The sequence below is a fragment of the Bos taurus genome, chromosome 18 (assembly GCF_002263795.3).
Source record: "Bos taurus isolate L1 Dominette 01449 registration number 42190680 breed Hereford chromosome 18, ARS-UCD2.0, whole genome shotgun sequence".
Lineage (NCBI taxonomy): Eukaryota > Metazoa > Chordata > Mammalia > Artiodactyla > Bovidae > Bos > Bos taurus.
Window position 1 is genome coordinate 48,130,621 of NC_037345.1, and position 12,038 is coordinate 48,142,658.

The 12,038-nt window shown below is 53.3% G+C and overlaps 1 protein-coding gene across 1 annotated transcript; it reads left to right on the forward strand.

The window, feature by feature from the left end:
* The first annotated feature begins 1,265 nt into the window (after positions 1 to 1,265).
* On the forward strand, positions 1,266 to 9,519 carry KCNK6 (potassium two pore domain channel subfamily K member 6). Its single transcript, NM_001205445.1, has 3 exons — positions 1,266 to 1,587; positions 8,742 to 9,137; positions 9,299 to 9,519. The coding sequence occupies exons 1-3, from the start codon at positions 1,266 to 1,268 to the stop codon at positions 9,517 to 9,519; spliced, it is 939 nt and encodes a 312-aa protein (NP_001192374.1).
* Positions 9,520 to 12,038: the final 2,519 nt, after the last annotated feature.

Genomic DNA, 12,038 nt, shown 5'->3' on the forward strand with positions numbered 1-12,038 from the left:
TCCCCTTTTCTGTCGCTCAGTTCCTCCAGTTATCTCAGGCAAAGATAATGGTAGAAATGACTTCTGAGGAGTGATAGTATTCCGGAAGGATGTCAGCAAGTGACCCTGTCACTGTGGCTTTCCCTTTCCTCCTGTGTATGAAGTTATGAAGTTGCTTAGTCGTGTCTGACTCTTTGCGACCCCATGGACTGTAGCCTACCAGGCTCCTCAGTCCATGGAATTTTCCAGACAAGAGTACTGGAGTGGGTTGCCATTTCCTTCTCCAGGGGATCTTCCCAACCCAGGGATCGAACCCAGGTCTCTCGCACTGCGGGAAGACGCTTTACCCTCTGAGCCTTTTCTGGGGAACTTGAATACTGTTCTGGTCTCTCAGTTATGAGTCCTGGCTCCACAGTCCTGTAGGCATCGCCATCCCAGCCCCTGTCTCTCTGCTTCCCTCATCACAGCCCCTGATCCTCTGATCTGTCACTCTGCTGAAGTGCTGGGAGCCCCCTGAGGGCAGGACCCAGGACAGCCTTGGTCGCTGCTGTTTCCCTGGCATCAACCAGCAAAGGGCCGGGCACAAAGTGGGCGCTGAGCAAAGATTTAAGTGACTAGCTAAGGATCATGCATTGGAGAAGGAAATGGCAACCCACTCCAGTGTTCTTGCCTGGAGAATCCCAGGGATGGGGGAGCCTGGTGGGCTGCTGGCTCTGGGGTCGCACAGAGTCGGACACGACTGAAGCGACTTAACAGCAGCAGCAGCAGCAGCAGCAGCAGCAAGGATCCCGTCTGTGAAGGCACAGGTGACACCTGGCCCTGTGGTGTCCCCCTTTGTGGCGTCCCCTCCAGGTGGATGCATTCCCACTCCAGAACGCACGACTTGACAAATGGATGGAGGGCTGGATTTCAGTTTGTCCCTCTGGCCCCTCAGCCAAGCGCCCGGGTGCGGCGCAGTCGGGCAGCGACTCCTCGGTCCGCGGGCGTAAAGGAGTTTTCGGATTCTCTCTGGCACAGGGAGCCGCCCGCTCGGGGGAGGGAGCACCCTGCCGGTCTCCTAGGTCCGGGAGCGCTGGGCTCCTCCCCCTCGGTGCCCACACCTGGTGGTGGGGCGTGCCTCAGTTTCCTCCACCTCGGCCCCTCCCCTTTTTTCTTTTCTTCCTCTTTGGGTAGCTGGTGGCAGCGCGTCGAGCACTCCCGGAACTGAAGCCCGGCGCCGGACGATCGGGAGGCGGGGGCCACGTCAGCGGGGCGGCGGGGGGCTAGGCGGGCCGACCGGCTGAGCCATGCGGCGGGGTGCGCTCCTGGCGGGCGCCCTGGCAGTATATATCGCGTACCTGGTGCTGGGCGCGCTGCTGGTAGCCCGGCTGGAGGGGCCGCACGAGGCTCGCCTCCGAGCCGAGCTGCGGATGCTGCGCCAGCAGCTGCTGCGGCGCAGCCCGTGTGTGGCCGCCCCCGCCCTGGACGCCTTCGTGGAGCGGGTGCTGGCGGCCGGACGACTGGGGCGCGCCGCGCTCGCCAATGCCTCCGGGTCTGCCAATGCCTCGGACCCCGCCTGGGACTTCGCCTCGGCTCTCTTCTTCGCCAGCACGCTGGTCACCACCGTGGGTACGTGAGCGCCGCCCTGAGCCCCCGGCCCACGAGGACCCGAGACCCCCCGCTCCCCCTCGCCTCCCTAGGGACCCCAGAGCCACCACGAAATACCCCGATCCCAGCAGATCAGTCTCAACTCTGAACCCAGGATGCCCTCAAAACCCCTTGATGAGAACCAGGGACCCACACTTGTGGGATCCTCCACCTTGGGGAGTCCCCATCCAGACCTTTCCTCCCAGTAGGAAGTCCCACAGTTCTCTTGGGGTCCGGGGCCATCCTCAAAGTACCTTCGGGCAAGCATCTAGGGCTCCCTTTCTCTGCCTTAACTACCTTGGAGACCTGGGTCTAGTCCCCTCTAGGCCTAGAACAATCCTCAGAGACCTCCTTTGAGAACCCAGGGCCCTCTGCCTGAGACCCTCTCCCCATTAGCCACCCAGGACCTCAGCCCTTCTCTCTGGCTCAGACCTCCATCCCCTCCAACATTGTCTGCTGATTCTGCAAATACATCCTTCTGGGATGTGTCCTTCCAGAAGCCTTACCCCAGTCTCCTCCTGGCCCTGGTGGCCCAGTGAGGACCCTGAATCTCCAGACCCTCTCCAGGCACCATCACTAAAGACCTTACTGCCAGTAGAGATCCCTCAGCAAAGACCCAGGGAATCCATCTCAGACTTCCACCCCTCTGGACCTAGACCACTCCCCAGCAAGGGCCCCTGCCCTCCTCCTGACCACTGTCATACTTCCCTGCAGGTAGCCCTGACTCTAGACACAAGACCCCTCTTCACATCCCACTCCTTCTTGGCATCTCCTTTGTATTGGGGGAGCCCTCAATGCAGGGCTTTCCTTCCATTAGGGACACCCCTGCAATTCTGCAGCTCTCAGCTGTGGAAGTGTGGGAGAGAACTTGAGCGCCTTCCAGGAAGAACCACTGACTTTCTAACCAGAAGGTCCTCACCCAGGACTTCCACTCCTCCAGTCCCAAGACAGCTCCAGCAAAAACCCCTAGTGTTTTTCAGACCAGGGACTTCCCACGGGGGCCTCTATTTATTTATTTTGACCTCTCCACTCAGCATGTGGGATTTAACCTGTGCCCTCTGCAGTGGAAGCTCAGAGTCCTAACCACTGGACGACCAGGGAATTCTATAGGGGCCTCTTTGAATGTGACAACCTTAGCTGAGACTGTCACCAATCTCTGGTCCCTGATACTCCTTATAAGAGCCCCAGAATACCTGGGACCCCAACGCTGGTCACACATGCTATCCTTGAGACAAGAATCCACCCACCCCCCAACCAGGGTACCAGCCCAGGGACTCTACTCTCCGAACCTGCTGCCCCTGCCCCTGGACTCCCCCTGTCCACCATGAATTTCTCAAGAAAGGGAACCTCCTTGGGACCTGGGACCCCTTTAGTCTCCTCCAGACCCACAGCTGGGACCTTTTGCCCCAACTCTGTCCCAGCCTGGTTTGGACTCTCCCTCCATCAAGGATGCTCCAGGCTCTTTGTACCCCAGAACCCTCCCCACTATTCACTCAAGACCATTACCGCTTTCTACCCTGGACACTCTGAGCCAGGACATGAGACACACGCCCCCTCCCATCATCCCCTTAGCATTGTCTCCCCCCATCATGTTGGCTCAGGCATCCTTGGGCTCAGAAGCCCCCTCTACCTGAGAACCACCCCCTCCTAATCCCATTTGTAATCCCACTGGTGCCTGTTCCCCTTCTTCCTCTGGACCCAGGACCCCAGCCCCAAACCAGGATCTGTTTCAAACCAGGACACTGGCCTCTGATTTCAGATTACTAACTGGACCCCACAGATCCCCTTCTCTGGACTTCTACAGCCTCAAGTAGGACCAACACACCTCACCCCTCAGCCCTACCTGGGAAATCCCTCACCTCAGTGCTCCTCAGACCTGGAAAATCCCTTTGTTTGTCAGTCTCTGCTGGTCCTCCCACAACCCCTCCCCAGCCCACAAACTTCCTCTTTGCCTCTTTGCTAAGATTTGGCTTCCCAGGAGACTCAAGTGGTAAAGCATTTGCTTACCAATCCAGGAGACTGAGGAGATACAGGTTCGATCCCAGGGTTGGGAAGATCCCCTGGAGAAGGAAATAGCAACCCACTCCAGTATTCTTGCCTGGAAAATTCCATGGACAGAGAAGCCTAGAGAGCTACAACTGTCCATGGGGTCGCAAAGAGTTGGACATGGCTTAGCAATTGAGCATCCTAGGATTTGGACTGGGGAGGGGTCTGGGGCTCAGCTAGCCCACACACCTAACTCCCCATCCCTGCTGACAATGGCCTTTGCCATTTGTCACCGGGAGGGCCTTTTGTCACTGTCAAGTGGACCAGCAAACCCGGCCACAGCAGCTGGGCTGGATCTCACAGACGCTGGCCACTTGCTGGCTGGGCCTGCCCAACCTGCTTCGGGGCTTCACTCTCCCTGTCTCCTCCTAGATCCTGCCTTCTGAGAAGTCATCCCAGGCAGGATAGGTGAAGAAGCCAAACTCAAGGCAGGCACAGGTTCAGATTCCTGTTCAGCCACTGCTGATCTCTAGTCCTCTGTGTCCTCCGTCATCTGCAAAATGGGGATAATCACATTCCCTACTTCACAGGAATAGGAAGACCTGGTAGAAGACTTAACCACGCCACGTATGGACTTTAACTCACTCATCACAATAAGCCTTGTGAGCCAGGTGCTGTTTGTGGTCCTGTTTCTTAGCAATAGAATCTGAGGCCCAGAGAGGTTGGACAACTTGCCCAAGGCCACACAGCTAGGAAGTGTAGAGTGCAGGTTTGAACCAAGGCTGTCAGGCCTCGGAGTCCCATGCTCTTTTTTTAAATAAAAAAAATGTTTTTTTAAGTTTTGGATGCACTGGGTCTTTGTTGTGGTACATGGTCTTTCTCTAGTTGCAGCACACAGGCTTCTCTTGTGGCACTAGACCGTCTCTAGTTATGAAGCACGGGCTCTAGAGCACACAGGCTCAGTAGTTGTGGCACGTGAGGTGTGTTGCCCTGTGGCTGGTGGGATCTTAGTTCCCCAACCAGGGATCGAACCCAAGTCCCCTGCATTGGAAGATGGAGTCTTAAATCACTGGACCACTAAGGAATTCCCCAGAGTCCCATGCTCTTAACCAGTGCACCACACTACTTCTTAGGCTACCATGAATGATGAAGGGTGATACACGAATATTGTAAAAAAATGTCTGACATTCCTTAAAAATGGTAAGTTATTGCAATAGGGGAGAGAGATTGACCTCAATTCAGAGTATGGCAAAGATAGCTGGAGGTTTAGAGCTGAGAGCAGAAGGAGGGGACTAGTGGATGGAAAAGTACTAAGAGGCGACATGGATGCTAAGGGGATTCTTGCTAAATCGGCTTAATAGGATTCTTGTTAAAGACTGCCAAGGACTTCAGTACAAGTGGTGGATAATGAGAAATTTGATCAGATGTCAAGTGTGGGGGATTCTCCCTAAATAAACTTAGTGGCATTGTTGCGTCCAACTCTTTGCGATCCCATGGACTGTAGCCTGTCAGGCTCCTCTGTCCATGGAATTCTCCAGGCACAAATACTGCAGTGGGTAGCCATTCCCTTCACCGGGGGATCTTCCTGACCCAGAGATTGAACGTACATCGCCCACATTGCAGACAGATTCTTAACTTAGGATTCCTGCTGAAACCGGGCTTAGTCATGAAGAGAACTCAGAGGGGCCTGACTCAAGCTTGGTCAAGCAGGAAGGCTGTGTCCATGAGACATGCCAGTAATAATAACTGAGCTTGACAGAGCCTCATTTATCATTAGTGCTGTTGGCAAAGCCGGGAGCCCTGAATATATCTAGAGAAATGAAAACCCGACAACATTCAGAGAGGCCTCTCCCACAACGTTCCTGGGCTTGTCACAGGCCCTAGTCTTCTGAGAAAGATCTGAGGCCTGGAGCTGGTTCAGGCAGCCTTACTGCAGTTGAGGCCAGGGCTGGAGGAGTCGGCCCACTTGGAACTGGGAATGCGGAGAGGGAGCAAGCATCACAGTCTTGCTGACTCTTTCCATGACTATGCTAGGTGCCCTGTCCCAACCTGTACTCAAGGAAGGGATCATTTATGAGACCATTTTCAAGTACTCTGAGGAAACAGGCTCAGAGAGAAGTCACTTGGCCAATATCACACAGGGACCAAGTAACAAAGCTTTGGACTCAACTCTTGGAAGTAGCAAGTTGAGGCTCATAGCCCACATTCTACTCTTCTTTCTTTCTTTTTTAAATATTCACTAGTTTTTCAAAAATATTTGTTTATCTATTTGGCTGCCCCGGGTCAAAGTTGGGGTACGAGGGATCTTCGATCTTCTTTGCAGCATGCAAACTCCTGGTTGTGGCATATGGAATCTAGTTCCCTGACCAAGCATCAAACCCCAGCCCTCTGCATTTGGAGTCCAGAGTCTTAGTTCCTGGACCACCAGGGAAGCCCCGCCCTCCCCGCCTCCAACTCTATTCTAACTCTGATTTTTTCTGTTTATAAGAATTTCATGTCATTTGCAAACCTGTCCTTTCAGCCAGGCTGCTAGAGTTTCTCCATCAAAATCCTTGTATTAATGAAGCTTGGAGCCATAAGTGATAAACCTCAAATAACAGTTGCTTAAATACAATGGGAATTTATTTCTTGCTCACATTCAAGGGAGTCAGTCCAAGACCAGATTGGTGCTGCATGGTCAGAGACCTTCAGGTTCCAATATAACTCTCAGGCCAGGCGCGGTTTCTATTCCCAAGTTCATCTCATGGTCCCAGATGGCTGCTCAGCTCCAGCCTTCCTATCTGTGATCCAGTCAGCAGGAGGAGGGAGTAAAGAAGGGAGATAGGCGTCTCCCTATCTTTAAGGACACTTTCTGAAGTTACTTGCTTCTTTTATCTATATCTCCTTGGCCATAAATTATTCCAGACCACATCTAGCTGCACTGGAAGAGGGAATGTCTTTATTCCTGGTAGCCATGTATCCAACAAGATCTAGAGGATCCTTTATTTTTCCCTAGTTTTTTTTTTTTTTTTTAACTGGGGCGAAATACACATAAAATTTACTATCTTAACCATTTTTAAGTGTACAGTTCAGTGGTATTAGGTATATTCATACTGTTGTACAACCAGTGCCAGCACCCATTTCCAGAACTCTTCTTTTAATATTTATTTATGTATTTAGGCTGCATCAGGTCTTTGTTGTGGTGTAGGGGCTTCTCTTTAGTTGTGGAACACAGACTTAGTTGCCCTGAGGCATGTGGGATCTTAGTCCCTCAGCGGGACCAGGGGTTGAACCCACATCCCCTGCATTGGAAGGTGGATTCTTAACCACTGGACCCCCAGGGAAGTTGCCAGAACTCTTTGGATCTTGCAAAACTGAATCTATACCCTTGTATATGCTAATTCCACACTTGCCCTTTCCTCGACTCCTGGCAACCATTGTTCTACTTTCTGTCTCTGTGATTTGTTTAATGTTTATTTTATTATTTTAAAAAATTAATTCATTTATTTGGCTGTAACCAGATCTTAGTTGTGGCACACATGATCTTCGGTCTTCGTTGCTGCCTGCAGAATCTTTAGTTGCGACATGCGGGATCTAGTTCCCTGACCAGGGATCAAATCCAGGCCCCCTGGATTGGGAGCACACTGAGTTTTAGACAGTGGACCACCAGGGAAGTCCCCTGTCTCTATGATTTTGACTACACTAAGTGCCACATATAAATGGAATTGCAGAGGCTTTGTCTTTTTGCAACTGGCTTCTTTCACTTAGCATAATATCCTCAAGATTCATCCATGTTGTAGCATGTATCAGAATTTCCTTCCTTCAAAGGCTGAATAATATCGCATTGTTTGCACTTACATTTTGTTGATTCATTCACCCATTGGTGGCCACAAGGGTTGTTTCCACCTTCTGACTATTGTGAAGAATGCTGCTATGAACATGGCTGTGCAGGTATCTCTTGAGCCCCTGCTTTCGATTCCTTTGACTATATAAAAGCCAGGGGGAGACTTCCCTGTGGTCCAGTGGCTAAGACTCCACGCTTTCAATGCAGGGGGCCCGGGTTCAATTTCTGGTCAGGGAATTAGATCCCACGTGCTTCAATTAAGAAGACCTGGCTCGGTCAAATAAATAAATACTTTTTTGTTGTTGTTTTTAAAAAAAGTCAGAGTCAGGGGATCCTTTTGTGTGGAAGATGGGCTCAGGGGAAAGCTGCTCGTATGGGCAATGCTTTCACACTTTCTTATGGACCACAAGGCTGGATCTGTGGTCTTTTGGGCAAGACATTTTACTGTCAACATGAATCAGACCCCTTACCACCCCAGTCATATCTCTGACCCTTTGGTCTGATTTATTTGGGAAATTACGCATTGCCAAAGTGAGCCAGTTTCACCAACACCTGAATTCCCTTTTGTCGTATTTCTGTTTGCAGAACTCACACCCATACTGACCTTCCTCCAAGAGCACGGTGGGGCTTGTCACACCCATTTAAAAATTGTTTTATTTCTGGCTGCCCTGGGTTTTCATTGCTGCCCGTGGGTTTCCTTTAGTTGAGGAGAGTGGGGGCTACTCTCTAGTTGCAGTGTGTGGGCTTCTCATTGTGGAACACTGGCTCTAGGGCATGTGGGCGCCAGCAGTTGCGCAGAGGCTTAGTTGCCTTGCAGCATGGGGGATCTTCCCGGACCCCTGAGAGAACCTGCACCCCCTGCAGGGCGCGCGCTGCCCTGTTGGATTGTGTGGTGTCCGTGGGTTACCAGACAAAGCACTTTGACCTGAGATGGAGCCACAAGAGGGCCTTGAGCAGGGGAGGGACATGACCTGACTCCCGAGTTCACAGGGTCCCTCTGGCTGCATGGGGGGAGAAGGGAGACCAGGGAGGAGGCTGCCGGTAGACAGGACCAGGAGGAAGCCTTGGGGTGGAGTGAGGGGGAAAGTGGGTAGGTTTGGGCTCTGTGCAAAAGTTGAGACAACAGAGTGGATGTGAGTGACAAGGGAGCGGAGGATGACACCAGGCTCTCAGCCTGAGCCGTGGGGAGGGTGGAGGTGCCATCACCGGAGATAAGAGAGTCTGGGAGGGGTGGCTTTGAGGCTGAAATTAGTCTTCAGTTTAGGGCAATCACAGACTCCAGAGTGGATGCTGAGTGGGCCGAAGGATTTCCCCCTGACTCCCGCAGGCTATGGGTACACGACGCCACTGACCGACGGGGGCAAGGCCTTCTCCATCGCCTTTGCGCTCCTGGGCGTCCCAGTCACCATGCTGCTGCTGACCGCCTCAGCCCAGCGCCTGTCGCTACTGCTCACCCACACGCCCCTGTCCTGGGTGAGCCAGCGCTGGGGCTGCACCCCCCGGAAGGCAGCCCGCTGGCACCTGGCCATCCTGCTGGGGGTCACGGTGACCGTCTGCTTCCTGGTGCCAGCCGCCATCTTTGCCCACCTTGAGGAGGCCTGGAGCTTCCTGGATGCCTTCTACTTCTGCTTCATCTCTCTGTCCACCATCGGCCTGGGTGATTACGTTCCGGGAGAGGCCCCCGGCCAGCCCTACCGGGCCGTCTACAAGTTGTTAGTCACAGGTGAGTGGGGTTAGGCTGGCTGGGGACTGAGGGCTGGTGTGAGGGTAACCTGGCCCCATGGGACATTGAGAATCACAGCCCCATCCTGGGGGATCCCGTAGCCCCATGGCCATGATGTGGGCGGTCTGGGTCCACTCATTGCCTCTCCGCCATCTCTGCAGTCTACCTCTTCCTGGGCCTGGTCGCCATGGTGCTCTTGGTGCAGACTTTCCGCCGTGTGTCTGACCTTCATGGCCTCACAGAGCTCATCCTGCTGCCCACTCCGTGCCCCACCAGCTTCGCGGAGGAAGATGACCGGGTGGACATCCTGAGCCCCGAGCCCGAGCCACACCAGCAGCTCACCGCCGGCTCACACGTGGACTACGCCTCCATCCCCAGGTAGCTGGGGCAAGTGTCAGGTCAGCTGCAGACCAGGCCTGCGGCTGAGGGGCCCTCGGGACTGGAACCGATGGACTAGCCTGTCTACAAGCACACCCTGGTGTTCCTGAGGCCCTGCCTCCACTGTCTGCCCTTTGACCGGCCTGAGCACCGCCCTGATCCAGGAAGCAGCACTACCTTGTTTCCCCTGCCCCTCCTCCCGCCTCCCCGCACACTCTGCGTCCCTGACTTTCTCACCGACTCTGTATTTCTCAGTCTTTGCCTCATGCCATCTGCCTCTCTCACCCGAGTAGCCACTCATCACTTGCTGATTCTCCCAGGCTCTGGGCTCAGACCTCATTTCAGGTGCTAGATTGATCACTTCACCTCGGGCCAGTGACTGGCCCCCTCTGAGCCTTGATTCACCTCTTGGGTCAAGTGGGAAGAATATATTCCCTCATTCAAAACTCCCTCCTCTGTGCCAATCCGTGCTGGGCAGCGCTGGGGCCACCACAGTGTTCCAGATGCTCTGGGCCCTGCTCTCATGGGGCTCGCTGTCCTGTCTCTCATACAGTGACAGTTCATAACAGGCAGGACTTCATTAGTGGGGGCAGGGGAAGGTGCAGGGTGGTCAGGGCTGGGGTAGAGGAAGCACAGGGAATGTACCCAATCCAGCCGGGAAGGTCAGGGAGGGCTTCCTGGAGGAAGGGGCAACTGCACTCAGACCTGAAATCTGAAGAGTAGTCAGTCTGGGGAAGAAGGTGTACCTGACTCATTTTCCTCCAGTGTGTCCAGGGAGCTAGACATATTTGGATATGCCTGGGGTAGGCCTGTATAATAGAGTCTTCCAGGAAGCTGAGATGGAATTCTAGCCCAGTATGGAAGGTACTGCTTTTAGTGAGACACCATCGTAACAGCTGTTCCTGTTTACCAAGAACTAATTACATTATGTCCCCTGGGCTCTGGAGCCAGCTTGTGTCTGTTAGTTGCTCAGTTGTGTCCGATTCTTTGCGACCCCATGGACTGTAGCCCACCAGGCTCTTCTGTCCATGGGATTCTCCAGGCAAGGATATTGGAGTGGGTTGCCATGCCCTTCTCCAGCTGGAGCCAGCCTGTCTGGGCTCAAATCCCAACTCAGCGGTGTCCTGCCTGTGTCTTTCGGTGGTCATTTTGCCCCTATTTCCTCGGTTTCTTCATCAGTAAAATGGCAATAATGATAGTTCAAAAGATGGTTTCACAGAGCCTGCCATGTTATTCTGGGATGATCTCTTTGGCTAGGCCCTGTTCTGGGTACTTTACACATGAGGAAGATAATGTAGTATTATCATTGGATGTGGGCACATTGTAAGTGTCCTTAAATGACCATCTTGGGAACTTGGCTTCTTTCTTGAGGGCACTAGAGAGCCATGGAAGGGATCTGAGCAGGAGAGGGCCATGGTTAGATTTGGGCTTTTGCTGCTGTGTGTTTGTGGGGTGGCGGGGGGCAGGCTGGGTGCCCAGGGGAGGCTGGGGCAGGAGTGAAGCAGGAGACAGTGGGACTGGGTGAGGCTGAGGGAAGGGGAGGAGGGGGCAAGTCAAGGTATGCTCAGAAGGCCAGGTGGACGGGCCATAAGGCTTACAGACTTGGGAGGGACAAGGCCAGGGGAAGGTCCGACAATGCTCAGCTGCCCCCGAGGTCGGGGACCTGCGAGAAAACAAATTTGTAGGGAGATGTTGAGGCTTGTTTGGAATGGTGGCTGTGAAGGGCTAAAGGGACACCCAGGAGAAGGAAGCAGGAAGTCACAGGACCCTCGGAGCAAGGACTTAGGGGGTGGTTGAGGCTGCAGACAGATGAGGAAACCAAGACTATGAAGGTGGGTATTGACAGCCCTGGGTGGGAATGAAGAGAAGACCAGCCTTGAGAAATCAGCCATAGCGTATATATCAGTAAGGAAGGATTTGGGTTGCAAGTATCACAATCCTGACTGGCACTGACTGAAGCAGTGAGATGGTTGTATATTGTATATCACCCAAGTTGGAGAGATCTCTGGGTATGACACAGTTCACAACTCCAACAGGGTCTTGTGTTCCTTGATTCCCTGTCTCTCTGCTCTATTACCCTCAGCTGAAGGCTTGGCTCCCACATGGGCTCTCCTCATGGCCACAAAGTGGCTGCCACAGGTCCAGGCATCACAAAAAGACATGTTAATTTTTAGTGCAAGAAGAGGGAAAGGGGTGTATCTTCCCATGGTGCCTCTTTGGAAAGAAGGAAACCTTTTCCCAGTGTCTCCCAGCAGACTTCCTCTTCCAAATCATTGACCAAAATTGGCTCCTGAGTCAATCATCGGCCAGAGTGATCATGGCATCACTATGATTAGCTTGAATTCCTCAGGATTCCCCCTGCCACCAGGGACTGAGGCTGGGGCTGAGGTTTTAGTTTGCAGGCTGGGAAATACTTGAACAAAACTGGGCTTATATTAGAAAGGCAGAAAGTTGGGAGAATGGGAGCTATCAACAAACTAGTCAGCCAGGATGATGATGTATAATTATGCAGGTAGGGACCTG

Excerpts from the sequence above, each read along its gene's own strand:
- KCNK6 (NM_001205445.1), top strand. The coding sequence starts at position 1,266 with ATGCGGCGGGGTGCGCTCCTGGCGGGCGCCCTGGCAGTATATATCGCG. Across the intron at positions 1,588-8,741 it reads CACGCTGGTCACCACCGTGG|GCTATGGGTACACGACGCCA; the intron begins GTACGTGAGCGC and ends TGACTCCCGCAG. Across the intron at positions 9,138-9,298 it reads CTACAAGTTGTTAGTCACAG|TCTACCTCTTCCTGGGCCTG; the intron begins GTGAGTGGGGTT and ends CCATCTCTGCAG.